Source organism: Poecilia formosa, unplaced genomic scaffold, assembly GCF_000485575.1.
Source record: "Poecilia formosa unplaced genomic scaffold, Poecilia_formosa-5.1.2 Scaffold154, whole genome shotgun sequence".
Lineage (NCBI taxonomy): Eukaryota > Metazoa > Chordata > Actinopteri > Cyprinodontiformes > Poeciliidae > Poecilia > Poecilia formosa.
The window spans coordinates 1,299,841-1,323,530 of NW_006800093.1; the positions used below are offsets into that span (position 1 = coordinate 1,299,841).

Here is a 23,690-nt window from a genome sequence, read left to right on the forward strand (position 1 = left end):
AAAAACATTAAGATTATTATGATCCACTTTATGAAAGTGGATGAAAGTGGCAGAAAAACAGACCCATAGAATGATGCTGCCACTGTCATGTTTGATATTTGGTACAGTGTTTTCAGATTTAACATCTTATCCGAGCTCCTCCAAATATCATCTTAGTCACTGTGTCAGTTTTTTTTTGTTTCATTTAAACAAAAAGAATACATTTGTTGGATGCATAAAAGCTGTTTTGCACTTTACATTTTATTTTTTGCAATACTTTAAATTAATTGTTTCACTTGGTTTCATAGATTCAACAATTCAAGTTTTATTATATTAATTGTGGTAACAGAGAAAATCAATTTCCCACATGTTCCTGTAAACTGCTCTTCTTTGTGCATGTTAAGGTTTGCTGGAAATGTTTCAACATCAAAATCTCCTGCAAGTTCAGCACCTTTTCTTTTCTCGACTTGTTCAAACAAACAAATTTAACAAATACTGAAAAACACACAGAAGTTTGCATTTTTAAGTGTACAGACAAAAACAAAGAACAAAACTATATTCAATCACTCCACTGGTGAAAACACAACCTGTGGCCAATGATAAAGAACTCCAACACCAAGCTGCTAACACAAACTCATATTTGGTTCCAAAGTAACAAAGAAATCCAAGTTCTGACAAATAAATCTGAGCACTGAATGTGGCACTTACTCTGTACAGTACAATTTTACCAGAACTCACTCAAATATGCTTTTTTTGTATTTATATAGCAATAAACATCATGTATATGGAAGGAATCTGTAAAACTTCTCTGCTACGTCTCTTAAAATACACATCTTCTGTATTGCTTTATAACTTTTCATGCGTCACAGATACTAAGTTGTTGCCTTTACTGTCTTATTTACAGGACTGAGCATAAAGGGAGACTTGAAAGAAATGAACTATGATGTCAGAATAACGTTCAGAAAACGGAGTACTGTAACACTGAGTTTGGGTTCTGAAAAGCAGGTCAGAGTTGAGGTGGACAAATGTTTTACTGCAAGAATGTGGTGATAAATATCACAAATGGAGACAATCCAGGTGCAGCAAGCACATTTACCCATTTGTCCATTTTTTGATCTCGTATTTAAGATTTCCTTTTAGTTCCTGTTCAATCATAGACAGTTGGTCTAACGTCTTCTCATCTCACATTCCCATATTTCTCTATACCTGGCAGAAAAACAAAAAAAAAAAAACCTCTGTTATTCATGAGAGACATGACAGTTTGGTGCTTGTTGCTGTTGAGGGATTGGGGTTGGTGGGCTGCTGCCAAACAGCAGCTTCCTGATGATGTCCATATAGAAAGGTCCATAGACGGCCCTGTTGTAGTTGATCAGAGAGATGAATGTTTTTCCAATGGCTACCAGCTCAGGCTTGATGGCAGTCAGGCTGGCTGATACTTCTTCAAGTTTGGTCTGGTTCTTTGGGTCAGAGAGGAGCAACCTGAAGTACTGCTGCACGCGATCCTCTGCAGAAAGGAAAGGACAACAAACGGACCTTTAGGTCTGCAATCACTTGGGATAAAAATTATGAAGAACGAATGTCTAAAAAAAGAAAGATATGTTTTTGAAAGTGCAGATTTTAACCTTTTTATTTTTCCTTTTAGTTCTTTCATGGAGTTGCACAGAATTTCCACAACACTAAAATTACTAGTAATATGTTGTTTTTTTAAGATTTATTTTTGGTTTAAGATTGGAAAATGTGTTTTTTTCTAACATGCTTTTCCACAAATGCTTTTCTAACATGCTTTCCCACAAATAAACATATTAGAAAATCTATCCGTCCAATGCAAAAGTTTTAGGCTAAAACCTAGAAATTGAAACAGTATGTTGGCAAATTTCCAATAGATATCAAGTCATCTTTTTTCTAAAAGAATAAAAGACATATGGTTCCAAATAAGTAAAATATCTCTTAAAAAACTCCTGCTATAGAGAACAGATTAAGAAAAATAAAGTCCAGAAACAGAAGTTTTACCTTAATTTTCCATTCCATAAATTCATACATTTTTGTCAAAAAACACTTTTTTTTCTTTCGACTAAAAAAGGCACAAAAACAACTTCCTGTTGTCACTTTCCATACCAACAAGAGTGCGAATGGGGTTCTCCTTCTGGCTGATGCTGCAGATCTGTCCTGTGAGGGTCGCCTGCTGGTCTGGGGTCAGAGCAGGGCAGCTTCTCTCCTTCAGAGACTTGTTGAGCTCACTGCAAACCTGAGCACTGACGCCCTCTAGTGTTTCTTCCAGGTTAGAGTCCCTGCAAACGGAGCAAACATTTAATCCTCTTCGTAAAAGAAAACAATCATTAGTGTGCTTGAATGTGGCGACATGAATGGGGATGGACTGACGGTTTGTGCATGCCCTCCAGCAGAACACTGATCATCCTTTTCAGGCGGTCGGAGAGTGAGGAGGCCCCCCGGATCGGCCCCCCGATTTTGCTGTGCACAATGAGCAGCACTTCGTTCACCGTCTCCCACTGCCGGAGCTGCTGCTGGATCTCCTCTAGACGGTATTCATCCATCACCCAAGTCTTAAAAAAAAAAAAAAAAAAGATTGGAACGTAATCAAATTTAAATTTGTTTTTAATATTTTCTGTACAATATTAGGCAGACCTAAATAAAATAATCAGATATTTTAGGGAATAGATTACCTCAGGCACCAGAGTCTTGGAAAAGTCCCATGTGAGAAAGCGCAGGCAGGCAGCATTCAGGATTTGGATGGGACCAGGAAGTGGCGGCTGACCTTTCCCGGCGTCATCAGGTTTTTCCGGAGGGACGCTGGCCAGCAGCAGCTCCTCCAGCGCCGACTGGATCCAGGCGGTGGTGCGGTTTAAAGCAGCTGGCAAACAAGCCGTGTTTTGGTTACAGCTTTCAGATGTGTTTGTTTAACAATGTTCAAAATTATCAAGCCTATTTTTTATTTTTTTCAAACTCACTGGGCAGATCGTCCAGGATGGTCTGAAAAAGTTGCCTCTGGTATTCAACTCCGTTCCTCTGCAGAAGAGGCCTCAGGATTTCAATTGTACTGTTGACGTTATCTACTTTCATCAGGTCCAGAACGCGGAATATCTCCCTTATGAGCACGAGGAGAAGCAAACTGAAATTAATTGGTCACAATTTACCTCATTAAATAAAGCCAGAGGGTTTTATTTACTTCAGTAGTGTAACTGTGTTATCTGTGCTTTCTCGTAGCTTCCGGATCTCTTCGTCCCTCACTGGCGCACACAGCTTCCCCATGGTGGAAATGATGTATGATGCGAGTCCCTGGATGTCCAAGGCGTCGTTTTCAGCCTGCTGACGAATGAGGTCCATGTCCAGCACCTCCATGATCTGGGTCCGCATGCGATTGGCACCTGGATTGAGGAACAGCAGTAAGATCTGTCCGGAGAAGACAAAACATTCAGTTCAAGTGTTATTTTATGCTGATGAAATGTTGTGGGGGTTTTCTTAACCGTTAACGTCCAGTTTTGTACCAACCTCTCTGATGTCCTCTACTAGTTTAATGGCATGCTGATATTCAGGCGGGTCTTCGTTCAGCTCACTCTCCAGTTTGTCCCAAAAGGCCTTGTAGAGATTCTCTCTTACTATGTTCCATAAACTGTAAAGAAAAAACAATTTACCTTACAGAATGCAGTGAATACCCTGTAATGAAGTGCACCTCCCTACACAACAGGAACATTTTTATCAAAACAATCTCTGACCATCTATTTCTGCTCATGTCTTCTTCAGTACTACACTAAAGAAAAACTATGCTTTTGATCAGTTCTTGCCAGAAACGGGTGGATTCAGTGGGCAAAGCACCTGTTCTGTGATCCTTGACTCAGTTCCGCGCGAACGTCTCCAACGACAATCTCATGTACGAGTTTGAGATTGAAAAGGTCTCGCCCGGCCTCCATGACTTCGTCTCGAGGAAGTGTTCTGGGCGGACTCGCTGCAGGGATGAAAGCACAGGATTATTAAAGCTGCGTGACAACAATCAGGAAAAGGTCAGTCGCTGAAACAATTACTATCGCAAAAAGAAAACAACGTCAGCAAACGCATCTCTCGCTAAATTGAATTTTCCACACAAACTTTCAACTTTGTGGACAAAACAAAGAGAAGAACAAGAAATTAATCGAGGGGGAAACAGAGGAAACAGTCATGCATTTGCAATTAAGTATCAAAACCTCAGATAGCGAACTCACATGAGGGCGTGCAGTGTTTGCTGGAGCCGTCGCTGTTGAAGCTGTCCCGGGAGCAGTCCAGGTCGCTGGCCAGCGACGACTCCGCGTCGCTTCCTTGGTCCTCACTTCTGGAAGTGGAAGTGGGTCGCTCATTATTTAGAGGCATCCTGGCTTCCAGCTGCAAAAGGAGAAAACAAAACACATTTTGTCTCAGCACAACTACAAACCCTTTTCTCAATGGGACAGATCAACAGATCATTTTCAACTGGGAGGAAGGAAGTGATACGTGTGCCGCAGTCGGAGGGGGGGAGGGGGGTCGATACTTTTCGTTGTCGAGGCTACGGCTGCAACAAAAACACCAGCTACAAAACAGCTGGCAGGCTAGTTACCATGGTTACAGAGATAGATATCAGTTGCGGTGTTTCAACACAACGCCTTATTAAACTGTGACAATGAATGAGGTAGTACTTTTAGGACAACAAAAAGTTGACAAAACGACCCGACGGAAGCGATCGCGTTACACCCGACCATACACCAGCTGTTCTGCACTTGCAAATACCATCACTCGAAAGAGGAAGAATTATTCTTTTAATATTAGCAAAGACATGCAGGAGTGGAAAGTCAAGGCTGCTTCTCTTCCTGGCCTCGGTTATCTGCAGCCAAAAATGACTACATGCTCCGCTCTTGCAGTTTAAAGATAGCTCAAGGGGTGAGGATGAGAGGAGGGAGGGGGTCGGGGTGCATGACTAATTTCTGCAAAATGATCATCAGCTAAAATTGACAGCTGGGTCTAATAAAGCAGCACATGTTTTTAAAGATAATCTAATGGGATTGAGTGGAGAGAATTAGGGATTAGGTGTCATCTGATGTTTTTTTGTGTAAGCAGTCTGAGTCCATGTAAGATATTAAATCATAACAATACCAAACTCCATAAAAAGGCTGAATTATTATTATTATTTTTTTATATGAAGAGGTGTATTTAAAACCAGAAAATGCTCACCAACTACAGATTGTTATAACAATTTATAACAACTGACACATTTAGACAACAAAAAGAAAAGAAAGAGACAAAAATTTTAAAATGGGGTAAATATATAGAAAAACAAAAAAATATATAAACTACATTTTAAAGAATGTTTCTAAATACAGATTTGTATGTGATAACTTTGACTATAATTAGTGCATTAAACAAATATTAACCATTTGTTGATCTAAATATATTCAGAATTAATTAAAAACACAAAGAAATGTGTAACTGTTTATCATTAAATTCTTTATAAATAAATAACCATAGTATGTAATTGCCGAAAGTATAATTATTATGGAAATCGACATTTGATTGGTTAACGTGCACAGCCTGGTCTGCAGACCAACCACTTTATGCCTTATCGTGTAAGCCCCGCCTCTGACTGATGGCTAAAGCTGACAGCAGAAAATTAATTAATGATTTTCTGCAATAACGGACTATTAAATACATGAATTACTGAAATAATTTATAAAATGCATATTTTAAATATTAATATGTCGTGCTATTTACTAAACATTGCATTTTATTCCCTACTTGTTTTGATTTAGCTTAAAATAAAAATAATTCCGGCAGTTTTAGCCCTCGATTTGAAAAAAATGAGAAGAAAAAATTAATCTTTAGCTCTAAATATTACCGCAGTACAATGTAAACAAAGCCTTGGGAACGGAAGGCTGGGCTAGCTACACAGAAACGTCTGTAATTGGCTGCTGCTGCCTGCCACTCGTCCTGCCATGGAAAACCTTTGGTTGCATAGTTTTCCACATGGATAAAAAAAATACATCCATACACGCGTAAGAAATGAGTACACGTGATCCTCCTGACAAAAACAAGAACCTTGTGTACATTTGTGACAGTCTATTCGATTTTAATTCATGACATTCATATTGTGCACAGACTGAAGACATTCCGTTCAAGTCGACAAGATTAACACGAAGCGACTTGTCAAACTCAACAATCTTGTTTACATCAAACTATACGCCTCGTAGTGAAAGCACGCGAGCTTTGCTTGTAGTACAACGGCTGAAGTTTGATTATATTGTTAGCGTCGACGGGTTCGACTTTAACTCGAAATGTGTACTTTTATTTCCGCTCTAAAACAAAGCGACACTCGGTGTTAAAAGCCAACGTCGTCAAGAAAAGCAATTTAATAAGATGTAATCGCAAATTATCGAGCACGTTTCATAATGATAGACATTTACCTGGCAGAAGTCTCTAGAAAAGAAGACTGACAGTGTCTCGGCACCGTCGAGTTCTACTCTACTTGGTATTTAAAGGTCCCAAGCTCTGAGGACAAACGGTTCAAACCATCTCACACACAAAACGGCTGTCCTGGAGCCAAGCATGCCAGTACGAAAATTGTTGTTTTTTCATTTTAAGTCACACATTTAGCCTTCAATTGATTGTGAAAATATATATTAATAATTAGGAGACACAGAAGACGGCTTAAGAAGGCTAATATTCTGAAGGTAGCGATGTTAATCAAATGGTATGACCCAGTCTGCCTTACAACCAAGGTTGTATGGCAGGCCGTTGTAGCATATAATGTAGTCTGTGGAGATTTTTTTGGACCTCTACAAATTTGACGCTAAAGATATGACTGTGTTTGTGAATTTTATTTTTTTCTGTTTCTTTCGTCACTAGTTAAAAACTGTGTTAGCTCATTCCCTCAAAAATATCAGCATCCCATAATCCATCCTGCAAAGATTGCATGTTTTTCTTTATCTGAAAAACCTAATAAAAATAAATGTTGATTCTTTAAAAGTAATAACACATTCCCCAAAGTAGATGTTTATCAAAAATTAAGTTGTCTTTTTTCAAATTATTATGTACATTTGCATGTAAACCCGGTTTATTTAGTGGGACCTAGGGCAAAAATGGCCATCTGAATTGTAAAGAATGACCCCTGATAAAATCAAACAACCCAGTTTAATGACTTCTAAACCATAATGCCTGACACAAGAGTAATGGTCAGATAAACATTTTCTTTTTCTTTTTTTTGTTTTGGTTTTTTATTAATTGATTCAATTTTCTATTAAAACATCAAGAGGACAGACTACTGCAATCTTGTATTCATGAAACTTTCTCCAATAAAAATGCAAAAGATGTCTTTTACTTTACTACAGAATTTGCAATAAATGTATATTATGCAATTTAGCTACTTGGTCAACACAAGTCATTAGTGCTATCTTTTGTCATAACTAGTCAGTAGTGGTTTATCATTTGCTTGGTCGTGTTTTGTAATATTTGCATTTCCTGATAGGCAAATACTTTTGCCTTTGCTTAGACAGAGTTTTTTTTTATTTATTTGCATTTTATGTAGTAAACATGAGACATGAGTGCCTCAGATGTACTTAAATTGGTGCCTCAGAAATAGAGGAAATAGAGAAATAGAGGACTTTATCAGATGAATTCCTCTTTTATCCTTCCATCACTGATTTGAGTCCTTCAATTTTGTCCTTGTATTAGGATTCATATTCATTGCTCATCACTCTCAGTGTATTTTTATAAAAGTGGCACAGGGCACTAATTATATTCATAAAAACCTCAGAAAATATGCCTATATATGACCAAATGTTACATCTGGGTCAGAGAGAGATGTTTCAGTGAGGGGGAGCCTCCATTACAACCTACATAAGTCCTTGTCTTTGCATCATATATTTTATCATGTTGATTTAAGAATAATTATTTTTTTAATTTCCACAAATGAAATGTTTTACTCTGTATTGACTTTATAAAAATAAGGAATAAAAAAACTCATTCAGGATGCAGCCAAAAGTAAACCCTTTTACACTACAATTTTATTTATTCTGTATAGATATTTAAAAAGTTTTATAATAAGGGTACTTTTGACCAGGAAGACTAGAGTCGCAGATGTTTGGAAAATTGGGTGTAACTCTTATGTGATAAAATTGCCTGCCAGACACCCAAGTAGGACGTTTTTGTTTACGGATGTGGCTTCCGCACAGTGCCTCCACGAAGGGCATAAGTTTTTCTTCTCGCCTGCTGGGGGCAGCAGTGTGCTCACTTACCGAAGAAGAAGAAAATGGTCGCATCATGGCGGTTGATTTGACTCCTCGGTTTCGAAGGTTGAACAGCCAAACAAGAAGTTTCAGAGAAAATACGCCTCATGGTAACATTTTAGTTAGCAGATACATTTAAATAAACGCATAGTTTGAACATGGTAGCAGAAATGTGTTGATCTGTATTTACAGCAGGTTGTTATTGTCCGTTTATTTATGAGTAGGTTGTCCCCTAACGCCGTGGGTTTTTTTTATTATTTTGAACACTGGTTGTTTATACAGGTTTTTCCCATCTTCTTTGACCAACTTCCTTGTCCTTCCTCAAGAAACCATAACGACAGCACAATCCTGCCACCTTCATATGCCACAGTATCAGTTTTTCTTCACTCTAACCAAATCTAAAAGTTGTATTTTAGTAACTTCATCCTTGATCAGTCTGGTGTGTTCCTTGAACTCAATGGCGCTGGGTTTTTGTTAAACCGGTGAAATTTGAAACACTTCACAGAACAACTGTATTTATAGTATTTACAAATTAAACTATACACAATTAGACTGTATTTACTAGTTAGGTGACTTGTGAAGGCAACCAGTTTCTTCATTTTGTAGGAAAATGTTTAATATGACTCTGTGACACTAAGTCCACCAGAACATTCAACCTTGACATTCAGGCTGATTTGTGTCCTGTTCTTCCAGCAGATTTCTCGAGGCCCTTCGGCGCCACTCAGCTGTGGCAAAACATCATCCATGCCCTGCGGACTCAGGTGGAGGTGCGTCGCTGCAGGAGACACCTCCGTGTTCACGCCGACTGCTTCGCTGGCTCGGACGCCGTGGACGCGGTTCTCAGCTACCTGATGCAGAACGTGGTGTTCTGCACCAGCGAGGTGTCTCGCCTCAAGGCCGCTCGGCTCTGCCAGGCTCTGATGGAGGCCAAGGTGTTTGAGCCGGTGGGGACCAAGCTGTTTTGCACGGACAAAGAGACGACCTTCGAGGACAGCAGCGGCAGCCTTTACCGGTTTCTGGAGCAGAGGACGAGAAGCGGTCCTGCCACGAAGGAGGACGGCAGTGATGTAGAGAACATGCTGCTGGATGAACACGAGAAAAAGAGGAAAAAGACCTCAAGGTCAGAATATTATCTGCTATTCTATACTCAACACTTTGGTACTAAAAACTTCATTGATTTATGTCCCAGTTAAATGTTCAAACTTGTTTTGTTTGTGTTTAAAATACCTGAAATCACATTTTGTTATCTTTCCTCTCTTGTTGTCATGCAGGCTTCATGAGATGAGGACCATATCGAACCCTCTTGCCGTCGAACCGTCAGACAGGAAAGTTGAACGGCTCTTCAGGACCATCAACCTGCGGGCGTCGTTTTCTCCGGCTCTGAACGCAGCATCGGCAGCTTCTTGCTTCCTGTCTAAAGCTGGTAATGATAAACTAAACCTACCAGTTTTTTATTTGGCAGTATTATGGTTTTAATATTTTCCATTTTCTTGCCCTTTCCCCTCCCTCCCTCTAGTGGTGGATGAGGTTTGGAAGCAGCAGACGCTGCTGCAGCTGCTGCACATCGTGGAGCTGCCGGTGCTGGACTCCATCCTCACCTCTCCCCAAAGGGTTCGGCTCCGATCCTGCACGACTCCGCTGGCCAGTTACGACCTGGTTATCTCTAACACCTGCCTGGAAAGAGACCTCCCTGACACGCTCAGCCTGCTCCAGTCAGGACCTCATCAAACCCGTCTCAAAGTGTGTTGGTTGTATTTATTTATTTAGTTTTTAACCACTTTCTCTCCCCGCCTTCAGGCTGGACTCCTGGCTCTCAGCAGCAGCAGACTGCCTAGAACTGTTTCCAGACCAGCTGATTATGGTCACAGGGGAACAACTCGGCCACCATAACGGGAACAATGCAGAGCAGACAGCCAGTCAGAAGAGACTGCTCTTCGACACGATTGCCAAGTACTACAACGGACAGGAAAAAGCGGCGCTGATATCAGGACGCTACCTGGACGTCCATGTTGCTATTCTGAATCTGCTGGGTAAGATCAGGAAACAAGACGTGCAGATGCAGCTTCGGTTGTTCTCTCTAAGGCCGTTTGTGTGTTTCCAGACGACGGGAAGACGCGGGACGCCATCAGAGCGTCTCAGCTGTGTCTGCGGCTGCTGGAGACAAGCGTGAGGGACGAACTGAGGAGACTGCTGACCTTCATGGCTATCGCAGCTCAGTCAGACGCCTGCCGGCTGCAGAAGCAGGTAACAAACATGGATTCCTTTCCTCACAGCTGCTTTTCCTCTGTAGCTGTAGATATGTAGGAGAGTTGTTTCTAAAGTAAGTTTTTATGGTGACTGACTGAGCTCTTTTTGACTCATTTTGGGGCGCTTTTCTTTCAGGTTGATAATCGGACTTTGGTCTGCCGCACTTTTCAGAGAGGGCTTGTTCAGAATCATGAACTCACTCGACACCAGAGCGAAACGCTGGTGCTGTTTCTCATGGACCATTATGCTGAACTCTTTAAGGTAATTTGCTTTCAGGGATTTCTGTTCTGTTTAAGCTGTTGGTCGTAAAATCTTTTTTTTTTATTCATTTCAGAACTTTTAAATTTCTACAGAAACTGAAAAGTTTTCTGTATTTCTAAAGAGCCCAAAGGAATTATTCATTCTCCTTGAAATTGTTTATGTTTTTACATGTTGCAGTAATTGATTTTAGTGTTTTTTTTATTAGGATTTTATGCCATGGATCAATGCAAAGAAGTTCATACATAGTTTGAAAGCTGGAGGAAAATTATATGATTTTTAAAAACATTTACAAATAGAATGTCTGGGTCTTTCAATCTTCCCATCAACCGTGGGAAGATTGGTGGCAGCATTATGATGCTCGTTTGATATAGACTGCTGGTTTTCCACAACGCATAACATTAATAACCCCTTAAACAAATGTCTGCACTGGATTTCATGTAGTGACGGAGTAAAGAAGTGTTGAACACAAATGCAAAGCAGACTTTCTAGATTTTTTATTTTTTTTTTTCGCAATTAAGCACTGCTTTGTGTTTGGGTTTGACTAAAACCTGAATGAAGTGTTGTTTGTGATTGTAATGAAATGTGAAAAAAAAAACTTTTGTAAATGTTCTCAAGTGATTTTCTGTGTTTTTTTATACCTTGTTTTCCTGTCCTAAAAGACTCCTGCAACACTTACTGAAGCGGTGAGAAGAACGTTGAGGACTTTGCAGCAGGGGAAGGATCCAGACTCAGTGGCTTGTAAGTTAAAACCAGCCATCTAAAATAACAACTCCATTCATATGAATATGTTTTCTGATGTAAATTTATTTTTTTTACATGTTTAACCTGCATTTGATGTTGCGAAAGGTTTTGTTTAGTAGTTAATTTGTATCTCCACTTGAGGGCGCTGTTGCTCCTAGATCAAACCAAGTTAGAACGTCTTTTGAACGTAGAGTAAGTAAATGTTTCTCTGTGTAGCAGCGTTCACGTTCTGCCAGCGGGTAACCCTTCAGGAGTACGAAGATCAGCGTGACGCCACGACTCTGGAAAGCCTCAGACAACTCCTCCGAGACATTTCATCCAACGCTAACATGGCTGCCAAGCAGAAAAGGAAGCTGCTCAAAGAGTTTGAAAAACATCACCCTGTTGTCTTCCTCCAGCATTTTTCAAGCTCTTTCTAAAACAAGCACTGCTGTGTGAGGTTCAGTAGCAATAACTGGAATGCAACCACTGAATGTCTAGCAGAAAGAAAATGAAACATTTTTCAGCTAAACATTGCAGCTTATTCAAATATTGTTAAAGTAAAGAAAATTATTTTAACATGGTCATTTTAAATGTATCAGGTTATTATAGTTGAGATTTGTTGCTGATTGAGTATATCTGAAATTAGATGCTGGATTTGGACAAAAAAAATCCTAATTTTGTTTTGATTAGCGGTTCTTACTCTGCACTTCTGTACTGCCCTTCTTCATAAAGCATTTATATTTCAATCTTTTCAGTTGTTTAAAAAAAACACTGCTGTAGCTTATCTTGTTTTGATGAAAGGACTGAAGACTAATGTCACTGAAGTTTATGGTATGAATCATGTTTTACATTATATTTAAATGAACTGAAATGAAAAGGTAGATTACTGTTAGCATTGATGTAGCTCAGGGTAACATTTCAGGTTTTAATTGTAGGCGTTTTGAGGATACGAAGTGCTACTTACTCAAATTTTTATTTATTTAAACTTTTAAACACTTGATTTAATACAAAGGATATTGTGTGTTATGACTTGGCATAATTGTTGAATACTAATTTAACTTTGAAATGTGAGAAGTTGGTAATAATTTTTTTAAACCATGTTGATAGAATCATTATTTACTCTCGTTTTTTTAGTTTTGCCATTTGCCAACACTAAAATCAGGACAGGATGCACTTTATGATGTTGAAACATGTACCAGAACATGCAATAAAAGCTGTTTTCTCAAATAAGTTTGTTTTTTTAAATTTTTATTGTACTTACCTTTGTTTAGTTGTGAGTCGGTTAATGTCTTGCAAAACTATTCATATCCATTTGTAACTCTACCACATTCAGTTACATTATCTCTACATACTACATTGTATCTTATATGGAGTCCTCCATAATTTGAGTGGTTTTATGTAACAAAATGAAAAGTATGTAAAATAACTTTTTCTTCAAGTGCATGCCACACTTTTCAGTTTTTGTTTTGAAAATGTATTCACATGTTCAATTCAACTCAAAAATACTTTATTTAACCCACAGGGAAATTAAACTTTATCAACGAGTCTTGGCTTGTTATTCTGTGGACAATTAATTATTAGAGGAAATAATTGTATAAACTTGGCTCATGGCTGTTAAAACTTTTGTTCAAAATTCACATTATTAACATTTACTTGTTACATTTTATGCCAGTGAAAACTTAGGTAAAATTTTCCTGAAACAATTCGATACTTTTTTATTTTATTTCTTTTTTTGGAAAAATGTTGACGTATGCTCACCTGACGCCGCTGAAAAATTCCCGGAAGTAAGCTCTGTCGTTTACCTAGCATGCTAAGCTAACTCATTTCGTCTGCTGCTGGAAGAAGACATGGGGGCTGTGTTTCACAGCCATTACTGATAGTAGCGCCGCATGAAATCCATTTAGAACCAGACTGAAACCCGAGAGTCTCTTTTGTATTACGGTAAGTAGCTTGGGGGGTTTAAAGTGACACATTTTGGGTGAAAATGGCTGTTTCTTGATTATAACGCCGCTGTTTACTTGCGCACAGCTGGCGGCTAGTTTGTTAGCTTGGTTATATCTTAGTAAAATACTTTATATTTGTTGACAGCATTTCGTAAGGATAATGTCAGTTGAAGGGTTTTGTCACAAATCAGAGGAAGTATTCAAATGACACATTTACGATAGTTTTGATGTCTCTGCTGGGCTGGAGTGGATGTTTGCGTTTAGGCTATACAAGACAGCTAACTTGGCTAACCCCAAGGTATTTCACAATCAGACCTGTCTGATAAAGAGAAAAAATAACGCTTACTAGTTCTAACTAATCACTTAAACGTGGCTTAACCTATCAGCAGTAACAAGTTGTGTAGCTAAGCCATGTTTTTAACCTACTTTGGTTATATTTGACGTGTCTTGCAGGAAGTGTCTTCAGGTGGTTAAAGGGGAACTCAGTCATTGCCTTTAAAACGGACATCACTAGTCCATGTAGCAGCTTTACACTTAACGTCTACCAGAACAAACATGTGATTAAAAATTATTTTCTGGGGCTTTTTTTGGCCCCTGTAACTCTTTTCAAACCCCAAATAATTTAAACCCTAGCTTTCATGCTAGGGGAAAGCTGGTTTATAGTGCACTGCCCATTTTACCTGGATTACAGAAACCATCTTGGGTTTGTAATAAATCTATACCGTGAATGCTGATGAATATAATAGTTATTTTTGAGCACTTCACGGCTTAAATTATAGTACTGCAACCTCCTTAGGAGACTGTCGAAACAGAAAAGTGCTTCGGCGCAAACGGGAATGTTTTGCTTGACCCTGCTTTGGTTTATAAAGAGAGCCTTAATGCTGGTGGGCTCTTTGATGTGCAAATGTTCATGCAGGTGCTTCAGGGTTCCTGTTTCAGCTTCTCTCTGACAAAAGCAGTACAGCTGTCTCTTTCAGTAATTGCAAAAACTATTATTTCCCCTCTGTCTGCACGTTGTTGTTTAAACTGCTTATCTGTCCTCTGTGTTCACCACTGATCTGTTGCCTCAGCTGCTGGATTAAGCCTGAACATGGAGTCGATGTTGAACAAACTGAAAAGCACTGTCACTAAAGTGACGGCAGATGTCACCAGCGCCGTCATGGGCAACCCGGTGACGCGGGAATTTGAGGTTGGCCGACATATCGCAAGCGGAGGTCCTGGCCTTTGCTGGAGGATCTACAATGGGACCAAGAAGTCTACCAAACAGGTGTGTGTTCACACCCTCCTGAGGGCTCAGTCTCTTTGTCAATGATTAATTAATGTTTGGAAATCCTGAAACAGAAAGATCTCCACAGCTGGACACTTCTAATGTCTTTGTTTCGCTCAGGAAGTAGCAGTGTTTGTGTTTGATAAGAAGATGATCGACAAGTACCAGAAGTTTGACAAGGACCAAATCATCGATTCCCTGAAGAGAGGGGTGCAGCAGCTGACCAGACTGCGTCACCCGCGCCTCCTGACCGTGCAGCATCCGCTGGAAGAGTCACGGTGAGACGAGCGTCGATGCGTTCACGCAGCGGCGTTATCAAGGACAAACAAAAATGAGTCACGGCGATGAAAATAACGCAGAACAAACGGTTTTGTCTGCCTGAGCGGTTGTTGTATGTGAACAAAGGCTCAATCAATATTCAAAGGATGATAGATGAAGCTGTTCTTTTTTTTTTTTAAATCCGGCCTCCAGGGACTGCTTGGCATTCTGCACAGAGCCAGTGTTCGCCAGTCTGTCCAACGTGCTGGGCCAGTGGGACAACCTGCCCAGCCCCGTGCCCAAAGACATCAAAGAATACAAACTCTATGATGTGGAGACCAAATATGGCTTACTACAGGTGAGACTGGATGCATTGAAGCTGATTGTAATATTTGTGGTCATGATTGATTAGTTCAGCATTTGCTTTAGACATTTGTTTGGTCTATTAAATGTCAGGCTGGCAGCAGGTCTTCCACCCAGTCGAATGGATTGTTTTAGGGTTCCAAGCAGCTGTTGAGCAGGTTTCAGAACCCCGTATTCTTCTCCCGTGGACCTGACATGCATTCAAATGCCGTTTTGTCTAAAAGCCAGTAAAACCAGATCAATTGCAAGCCTCGCCTTTTTCCTGTCAATACTGCGACGATGTCTGGCTGGCTGGAATGCCAGCTCATTTCCTCACAAGTTATCCTCTCAGTTTAACTTACATTTTTGCTTTATTTCATTAAAACTATTAGGCTGTTCCTTCATCTATTTAGCTTGTATTATTCAGTGTAGACATACTATTATATTTCTTTAGGGGTTAGGGATGTGCACAGAAAGAGAACCTGACGTTTTTCCTTTGGACAAAAAAAAGGTGCCTTTGTGAAATCATTTTTTGTGTGTTCATCTCTGGATTTAAAAGAATCCCCAGTTAAGAGTGGATATCAAGCTTTTGTAATGTGTTGCTCAAAATCCAGCTCACTTGCTTTGTATTTACTTGTTTTTGTTTGTTCTGTCCCTTCAGATCTCGGAGGGTTTATCGTTTCTTCACAGCGGGGTTAAGATGGTCCACGGCAACTTGTGTCCAGATAATATCATCCTCAATAAGAGCGGAGCCTGGAAGATCATGGGCTTTGACTTCAGCATATCCTCAACTAACCCTTCGGACGCTGAGGTAGTTGCGGTACAGATCAGAAGTTTCACTGAGCGTCTTTTTATTTTCCTCCTCGTTCACATTCTCACCCCCGTTTTCTCTTGGATTCAGCCAAAGTACACATGTAAAGAGTGGGAGCCCAACCTTCCGCCGCTCTGCCTCCCCAACCCGGAGTACCTGGCCCCTGAATACATCCTGTCCGTCAGCTGCGACTCGGCCTCCGACATGTACTCTCTCGGAGTCGTAATGCACGCCGTTTTCAACGAAGGCAAGCCTGTAATCCAAGTCAACAAGCACGATATTTTTAAGAGTTTCAGCAGGCAGCTGGATCAGGTGAGTCCAGATCCAAATTGGAACGCGTGCAAAGTGAGGGTGTCGATTTTTATTCAGTTATTCATTCATTTTCTTTCAACGTTTGTATTAAATTTGTAGCTGAGCAGCATGAATCCGGCACTGCTGAGTAAGATCCCAGAGGATGTGCGAGAGCACGTCAAGATGTTACTCAGCGTGTCGCCGACGGTCCGACCGGATGCAGACCAGATGACTAAGGTTTGCTCTTCTAGTCCGTCAGTAAACGTACAAAAGAAACAGACCAATTACGATGTTCACGTCTGACATGTTACACATCTTTATGTCAAATGCAAGATCCCATTTTTCGATGATGTCGGGGCAGTAACGTTGCAGTACTTTGACACACTGTTCCAACGGGACAACCTGCAGAAATCTCAGTTCTACAAAGGTTTACCAAAAGTGCTGCCAAAGCTACCAAAGGTAAACTTAAAACAATACTTTTACAATCCAAAGTGTGATTCTTTTGCTTCCCTTCAGCCCATGCTTGAATGCCTTATTCCTTCTCCGCCCAGAGAGTTGTGGTGTACCGCATATTGCCGGCGTTGACCTCGGAGTTCGTCAACCCAGACATGGTTCCGTTTGTGCTGCCGAATGTGCTGCTTATTGCCGAAGAGTGCACCAAGGAGGAGTACATTCGCCTCATCCTGCCCGACCTCACGCCTGTTTTCAAACAGCAGGAGCCTCTCCAGGTAGAACCAAGGGACAGACTTGTGCTGGAGACACCTGATTCTTTAAGATATTTAAACAGAGTTCCTGTTTGAAGAATTAGATTTAAGTATTGTCCAGGTGTGGATAAGTATGGGAAAAGAAGATAAAGAATGGAAAAAATCTCCGACTTTTTTCATACTTTATTCACTATCCTGTTGTCTAAAATACCCGTCCATCCACGAAAAACCTTTTGAAACTCTTACCACTGCCGAGATTAAAAGGTGACGTTTTGAGTTTGGAAAATTCTGAAAGTTTGACATAAAAAAAAGTAAAATTTGTCAAATGTATCTGATTTGTCTCAAGAAGCTCAAGAGATGACATGCATGTTTAAAACTGTAAATTTAACCTGACTAAAATGCTGTTTGGGGTTTACTGCATCCGTTTTAAGTCTTTTCTCTGTATTTCTCTCCACGCCTCTTCAGGCTAGTAACATGGTGAGTGGTCTTTGTTGTGGTGAACGTGTCACACCTCAGCTAGAAGCTTGACTTGTGTTGTGTCTAGCGATAACATTTGCACTAAACTCACTCAGATCATATTCACTGATCACACCTAACTTGCCCTCATGCTGTTCTAGAGACAGGCTGCCATGCCGCTGAGTTTCACCCTAACTGAGTGTTTGTTGTTCAGATCCTGCTAATATTCCTGCAAAAGATGGACCTTCTGCTGACGAAGACGCCGCCAGATGACATCAAGAACAGTGTGCTTCCCATGGTCTACAGGGCTGTGGAGGCTTCCTCAGTTCAGATCCAGGTACAGATGGAAAACTGTTCACTCGGTTTATTTTTACAGGTGGATCTCAGTGAGAATGGCATTGATCATTTTTATTTATTTCAGTAATTAAATTCAAAAACAAGAATGTAGATTCATTGGATATTTGTACATTTTGTTGCAATATGTCTTATAGCTAAGAAATAAGTTTCCAAACGTCTTCCTTCCACTAAATTTTCCATTAAGATGCGTGATTGCAGTATTTTGTAAAAAGCCAGTTTCTTCTGCAGTGACATGTTGTGGCTTATCTTTCTTGCTTAACTTGTAAGTGCCTGTATGTCATCATTTTTCCCTTCTGTACCAATGCATTTCTGTTTTAGAAAATTATAAAAAAAAAATTTATTGTCCTTATGTAATATTTTATTGCACTTGGAAACATAATTCTGGGTTTTCATAAGCTGTAAGCCATTCACACCCAAGTTAACAGATAAACAATTCAGTCTATATAATATGATTTTCAGTTTTTGATTTTGAGTTCCAGAAGTAAAAAAAAAAAAATCAGAAAATGATAATATTTTGACACTGTTATAAAAATGCTTTCAGCTGCTTTTCTTTTCGCTTTAGACATCCGTTTTTTCCAGACTAGCTGCCTATCCCTAAAGCATTGTTGTGCATATTTCAAGCATTCTGCAGCAAAATCTTGGAGCCTTCCTTTACATTTCTGAATCACCTCCTTATCTCCAGAGGACAGGGAGTGCAGATGCCGCACTTGGCATCATAAAACTGTCACATTCTGTAACATCTTCTTCTTGGCTGAGCAGGAGCTGTGCCTGAACATCATCCCGACGTTTGCCAACCTGATTGACTATCCGTCCATGAAGAATTCTCTCATCCCGCGCATCAAGTCGGCCTGCCTGCAGACGTCCTCTCTCGCTGTGAGTCTTCCATCAGTCGTTCCCGCTCAGCTCTCGTTTGTCTACTTGTTTATTTCTTATTTAAGTTAATTAATCTGCATCTCGTGTTCTGGTGCAGGTGCGAGTGAACTCCCTGGTGTGTCTGGGGAAGATTCTGGAATATCTGGATAAATGGTATGTCATCGATGAAATCCTTCCCTTCCTTCAGCAGATCCCCTCCAGAGAGCCAGCTGTCCTGATGGGGATTTTGGGTAAACAAACAACGGCTGCAATAACTTTCTTACACTTTAAAAAAAACATTAAATGCTCATTTGAATTGGTCGCTGCTCATTTTAGGAATCTATAAATGCACCTTTACCCACAAGAAGCTTGGCATCCCCAAAGAGCATCTCGCCACAAAGAGTTTGCCCCACCTTGTCTCTCTTAGTATCGACAACAACCTAAATCTAAATCAGGTACACCACTGGTTAGTGGATGTGATTTATATAAAGTGTATTTTTTCTCATAACTTGAGCTAATGTGTGTTTCCTCGTAGTTTAATTCCTTTATGATGGTAATCCGGGACATGCTGAACCGCATGGAAGCTGAACACAAAACCAAACTGGAGCAGCTGCATATCATGCAGGAGCAGCAGAGGTTTTTATTGAACAATCGACCATAATAATGAGACTGTTTAATGGATATGATGTTGAATGTTTTTTTCCTGTTCTGTATAACAGGAGTCTAAACATCACAAATCCAGGGAATTCCACTGAAGAAATTAAAAGCCCACCAAGCTCTGGAAACCAGGTAATAACTTTGACTCTACATTTAAAACAGTGAAATATAAAGAAATTGCAAACGTATGGGTTTCTGTTGATCGCCGTTTGTTTGCTTTCAGATTGACGACATATTTGGCAGCTCGGGTGTTAATGGGAAAGAAAATGGATCTGCTGCAACACCGTCGCAGCCTAACAGGGTAAACACACACACACACACACACACACACACACACACCTTCTTTCAAATGATCTCATTGCAGCTTCCTCCACGTTTACCCACACCAAATGTAAATACACCTGAACAAAACTGTGATTTTATTGAACACTTTTATTTATTTCAAGTGTTGACCTAACTCCTCGTGTTCTCTTGACCTCTGTCCTCCTAATATTCATATATTCAGGAAGACAAATGTTGCATATGACTAATTGAGGGTTCCTAGGCACGCTGATTAAAGCTAGTTCAAGTTTTAGTTTCATGGTAGTAACACTGGATATCGTCATCTTAATATGAACGCGTGTAGTATCACTGCTCACACACTGACGCAATATTGGTAAGATTTGATAGAAGGTCTTTCATAAATATGGAGGGTTCTGGCTGTGATCCAGTCGCGTTCTTGTTGCTCTGCAGGTTTCTCTGACTCTGGAAGAGAAACAAAGGTTAGCCAAGGAACAGGAACAGGCAGCTAAGCTGAGGAGCCAGCAGCCGTTGGCACCTCAGGCCATCAAACCTTCGTCCTCCAGCAACTCACAGGTGAAGCCAGAAACGTTCTCCCAAACAAAAACGCACAACTGGACTAAAATGTGTTGGGTTTTAACTCACCTCTGTGTTGCAGACTAAAGACCTGACCAGCAGCCTGCTGAACAGCATGGCGTCTCTAAACACCCTGTCCTTGGCGAGCTCAGCGCGGGCCCCCCCGGTACAAGGCGCCACCATGTCCGCCTTCCCCTCATCCGGTCCGATGGTGCCGGTCTCTAATGGTTTCAACCCCAGCATGGGTTTCCAATCTGGGGGCGTTGGGATGGGCATGCGGCCCTCGGGCCCCGGCCTCTACGGAGGAATGGCCTCCACCACCAGCACCCCCAACTTCGGGGCTCTGACGCAGAATCAAGGAGCGTCTGGGCTGACGAACAGACCGCCCGACCTGTCGGCCTTGGACAACCTGTTTACGCCCAACAAGCCCAAAGTCTCTCTCAACCAAATAGGTCCGCAGGCCGCACCTGGAGGCGCTTCCCCCTGGGCCAATCAGTTCGGATCGGCCCAGAACACTCAGACTCCGATGGCGGTGGGGATGGGAGGGATGCCCAGCGGGTTTGGGATGCAGGCAAACCCTTTCTTCAGCCCACAGAACTTTTCTCAGCCGGGTTCTGCCCCGAGCATGAACCCAGGCGGAGTGAAACCGAGCGCGTCCGCGAACAATGACCTGCAGGACTTATTCGGCTGAACCGAAACGGGGGACGGAAAAAAAAAAGAAACGAAAACGACCCCCTGATGAAGTATATTCTTTTAAAGACTGTAGAGATGAGAGCTTTGAGTTATCGCAGATGATTGTCGAGCACTTTCACAGGTGTTTTTGTACTTTTAATCTCGTCTAATTTAACGTCTCGTGTTGACGGTCTGCTGGAAAATGAAACCCGCTCCAACGTTCCGGTGTGGGTTTCACTTCTTTTACGCTTCAGTCTTTCAATGCTGGGGGTTTCCTACTGTTTTTGTACTTTCCCAGACAAATATGTTGATTGGGTCGAGATGAATTTGAGTTTGGTTCATTGTCCAAATGGAAGGAGAGTATTTTGCTTAAAAGAACAAGATTTTTTTCATTTTCATACTTAGGAAATGTTGCAAACCTGCTGTGCTCACTTCACATCTGCTCACTTTCAGGCTTCTGTACTTCCACTGCCTTTCCAGAACATTTTGAGGTTCAGGTTAAGGAACATGGTGTGCGACTTAATTGGGAGGCAGGCTTGCTTTTGAAAACCGCTTTTTTTGCGGTTTCACATGTTGTATATGTTTCTCTAAAGATAAACTGGACAATCCTTCTGGGCTTCATTCCACATTTACCTCCATTCCTTGCACATTGGCCTCCATTTGCTTTCATCAGCTTTGCAAGTGAATATCCTGGTTTCTGTTGTTGCAGAGTCTTTCTCCTTCCTGGTTCTGGTCATAGCGGAGTGGCTGTTACTGCTGTGCTCAACGCTAAAGGCGATGTGGAAAGTATGCACTTCTTTTGTTCTTGTGCCTTACAAGGGTACATGTCTAAAACTAAGCAGCACTCAATTGCTACACAAGTAGGCATGGGTCAGGGTAAAATATTACTATATTATATTGAGGATCATACCGTGGTGTTAGACTATGAACACACACAACAAACAAAAAATAAAAATTATGTTATTCTTTGTTAAAACAGGAAAACTAATAATGATTCCTAATGTTGCAAAGGTAAGTTGTTAGTTGTAATATTACCTTTCTGGATCTGAGATTTCAAAAAAGTTGCCAACATTTCCAATTCTCCAACATGTTATAAGATAAAACTGTAATTTTGCTTTACTTTGAGCTCTATTTCTTCTAAGTTTTGCCCCATCTAGTTGACATAACTTCTAGGAATCACTAAAATGTTGTAAAAATGCAATTCTTTGTTCTTCCTCAAAATTATTAGTTACTACCTCAGCCTGGAAGCAGTGAGATGAGTTTCTGGTCAGGATTTCCTCTCAGCAACTGATTTCTCAGTGGACTTTTGCAACATTTATTTATTATTTGAATTTTAATACATAGGCTTAAGCAAAACTATTAAACACCTGCTAAATTTAGTTGTAGCTTTGTCACAACTTTTCTATTCTTTTTACATTCTGCTTAAACTTAAACTACCTGGTGTTAGCCAGGCTATCTGCTCAAGTAGCTGTGTCAGATTCTCAGTTTTTATGCTGTAGTTTTAAAACATGTTTTGCCTTAAAGATAGGGGTGGATGGCGCTCCTTTAGTTGCCATTTTTAAAGTGAAGACAGCTACGGATGGAAATATTTCCACGTGGGAAAAACTAAGATAGATTTGGGAACGACGGACCGGAAAACGTTTGCAGTTATTGAAGTTTTTTTTTTCCTTGATAAGAGTAACTGACCCATGCCTACACAAAATTGTTCCAATGGATGTGACTTGCTTGGTTGCGTTTCACTGACCAGATCAATTTTAAAACTGTTTTTCTTATTATCAACTAATATTACAGATTTTTTTTTTTGTCATGTGACCAACCATATCACAATCCCCATACTTTATGTGCATTAATATGAAATGAAACTGTGTAGTTATTTCAACATGGAGCGCTCCAAGAGGCCCCTGGCATCTTTTTGTTTTGGTGATTCTGGGTTAAGAGGCCTTAGATGAGTCGAGTGCAATAATCCTTTTCGGTTCTTGAGGGTGAAAATAGTTTGTCGGAACCAGCTCTCGTTGTGTGACCTGCAGTTAACTTCACTGTTCTGTCGGATTTTATTAATGACTAGATATTAATGTGAATTCACTCTGAATTAAACATTTTGGGTCTTTTAGATTCACCTCGCTCACATTGATTCTGCTGATGATTGTCTTTTATTTAATGTTTTAATATAAACTTTGCTCTTCAGGTTCTGTTCATTTCCACACTGTTAACGCTTTGCTTTGATTAACTCGATTGGTTTACTGGAGTGTCGTTTCACATATTGTAGCAGAACCCCAAAGCTAACTGAAACTCGGTCTTTGATTAGGCCGTTTGTAAACTACTGCTGTTCTGTGTGTGAAGTGTGAGCCTCGTTTTGTGTCCAGGTGCTGGTTTCTGAAGTGGTTCCATGAAGATCTGTACATATATAAAAGCATACAATCCAATATTCTCAAAATATGGTCACTGTTGGTTTGATTATTATTATTTTTTTTTGTGATCACTTTTATTTGAAGAGGAAACAATTGTATTAAACATTTCTAGATACATTAGAACAGGCAAAACAAAAGCTTAAGACATCTTAATAAAAGTGAAAAACAAATACGAAGTTCTTTGGTTGTGGCAGATTTTATGAACATTTAAAGGTGCATCATGGCCCAAAATATTGCAAAAAGAACCTAAAATGTAACCTATAACCTAAATGTCTTTGCATTTATTACATCCTAAACCACTGTGACGTTAAATGTTTAATCCAAAATGCCACTTAGTTTCATTACATAATGCTAACTAACATAAAGT

The 23,690-nt window shown here is 40.3% G+C and overlaps 3 protein-coding genes across 9 annotated transcripts; 2 read left to right on the forward strand and 1 right to left on the reverse strand.

Moving 5' to 3' along the window:
• Window positions 1-223: 223 nt before the first annotated feature.
• Window positions 224-21,623, reverse strand: tcp11l2 (t-complex 11, testis-specific-like 2). Of its 3 annotated transcripts, none has more exons than XM_016677381.1 (10): window positions 6,399-6,507; window positions 4,194-4,350; window positions 3,811-3,940; window positions 3,487-3,607; window positions 3,164-3,387; window positions 2,946-3,106; window positions 2,661-2,848; window positions 2,359-2,540; window positions 2,095-2,267; window positions 224-1,483 (listed from the first exon to the last, which is right to left on the reverse strand). In XM_016677381.1, the coding sequence occupies exons 2-10, from the start codon at window positions 4,336-4,338 to the stop codon at window positions 1,218-1,220; spliced, it is 1,590 nt and encodes a 529-aa protein (XP_016532867.1). In that variant the 5' UTR covers window positions 4,339-4,350; window positions 6,399-6,507; the 3' UTR covers window positions 224-1,217. The 3 variants fall into 3 exon arrangements, with proteins under 3 accessions (XP_016532867.1, XP_007564123.1, XP_016532868.1); XM_007564061.2 differs by having other exon boundaries at window positions 2,946-3,082; window positions 6,399-6,506; XM_016677382.1 differs by lacking the exons at window positions 3,811-3,940; window positions 4,194-4,350; window positions 6,399-6,507 and adding exons at window positions 4,694-4,702; window positions 19,736-19,742; window positions 21,549-21,623 and having other exon boundaries at window positions 280-1,483; window positions 3,487-3,593.
• depdc4 (DEP domain containing 4) lies at window positions 8,184-12,678 on the forward strand. 4 transcript variants are annotated; one of them, XM_007564063.2, is made up of 9 exons: window positions 8,184-8,329; window positions 8,913-9,339; window positions 9,491-9,642; window positions 9,736-9,931; window positions 10,017-10,249; window positions 10,321-10,463; window positions 10,602-10,727; window positions 11,387-11,465; window positions 11,688-12,678. In XM_007564063.2, the coding sequence occupies exons 1-9, from the start codon at window positions 8,254-8,256 to the stop codon at window positions 11,885-11,887; spliced, it is 1,632 nt and encodes a 543-aa protein (XP_007564125.1). In that variant the 5' UTR covers window positions 8,184-8,253; the 3' UTR covers window positions 11,888-12,678. The 4 variants fall into 4 exon arrangements, with proteins under 4 accessions (XP_007564125.1, XP_007564126.1, XP_007564124.1 ...); XM_007564064.2 differs by having other exon boundaries at window positions 8,916-9,339; XM_007564062.2 differs by having other exon boundaries at window positions 8,185-8,329; window positions 11,685-12,678.
• scyl2 (SCY1 like pseudokinase 2) lies at window positions 13,230-23,565 on the forward strand. 2 transcript variants are annotated; one of them, XM_016677379.1, is made up of 19 exons: window positions 13,230-13,391; window positions 14,464-14,660; window positions 14,781-14,938; window positions 15,132-15,276; window positions 15,922-16,071; window positions 16,162-16,383; window positions 16,483-16,599; window positions 16,696-16,821; window positions 16,914-17,090; window positions 17,532-17,543; window positions 17,737-17,859; window positions 18,639-18,752; window positions 18,850-18,982; window positions 19,068-19,186; window positions 19,267-19,367; window positions 19,451-19,520; window positions 19,612-19,689; window positions 20,121-20,243; window positions 20,326-23,565. In XM_016677379.1, the coding sequence occupies exons 2-19, from the start codon at window positions 14,484-14,486 to the stop codon at window positions 20,932-20,934; spliced, it is 2,754 nt and encodes a 917-aa protein (XP_016532865.1). In that variant the 5' UTR covers window positions 13,230-13,391; window positions 14,464-14,483; the 3' UTR covers window positions 20,935-23,565. The 2 variants fall into 2 exon arrangements, with proteins under 2 accessions (XP_016532865.1, XP_007564128.1); XM_007564066.2 differs by lacking the exon at window positions 17,532-17,543.
• The last annotated feature ends 125 nt before the right edge of the window (window positions 23,566-23,690 follow it).

Bases quoted from the DNA above. Each gene is read 5' to 3' on its own strand.
- tcp11l2 (XM_016677381.1), bottom strand. From the start codon at position 4,338: ATGCCTCTAAATAATGAGCGACCCACTTCCACTTCCAGAAGTGAGGAC. The intron at 3,941-4,193 runs GTGAGTTCGCTA...TCATCCCTGCAG, and splicing joins CAAACACTGCACGCCCTCAT to CGAGTCCGCCCAGAACACTT. The intron at 1,484-2,094 runs GTATGGAAAGTG...TCCTTTCTGCAG, and splicing joins CCCCATTCGCACTCTTGTTG to AGGATCGCGTGCAGCAGTAC.
- depdc4 (XM_007564062.2), top strand. From the start codon at position 8,254: ATGGCGGTTGATTTGACTCCTCGGTTTCGAAGGTTGAACAGCCAAACA. The intron at 9,643-9,735 runs GTAATGATAAAC...CCCTCCCTCTAG, and splicing joins TTGCTTCCTGTCTAAAGCTG to TGGTGGATGAGGTTTGGAAG. The intron at 11,466-11,684 runs GTAAGTTAAAAC...TTCTCTGTGTAG, and splicing joins GGATCCAGACTCAGTGGCTT to CAGCGTTCACGTTCTGCCAG.
- scyl2 (XM_016677379.1), top strand. From the start codon at position 14,484: ATGGAGTCGATGTTGAACAAACTGAAAAGCACTGTCACTAAAGTGACG. The intron at 16,600-16,695 runs GTTTGCTCTTCT...GTCAAATGCAAG, and splicing joins ATGCAGACCAGATGACTAAG to ATCCCATTTTTCGATGATGT. The intron at 18,983-19,067 runs GTAAACAAACAA...TGCTCATTTTAG, and splicing joins TGTCCTGATGGGGATTTTGG to GAATCTATAAATGCACCTTT.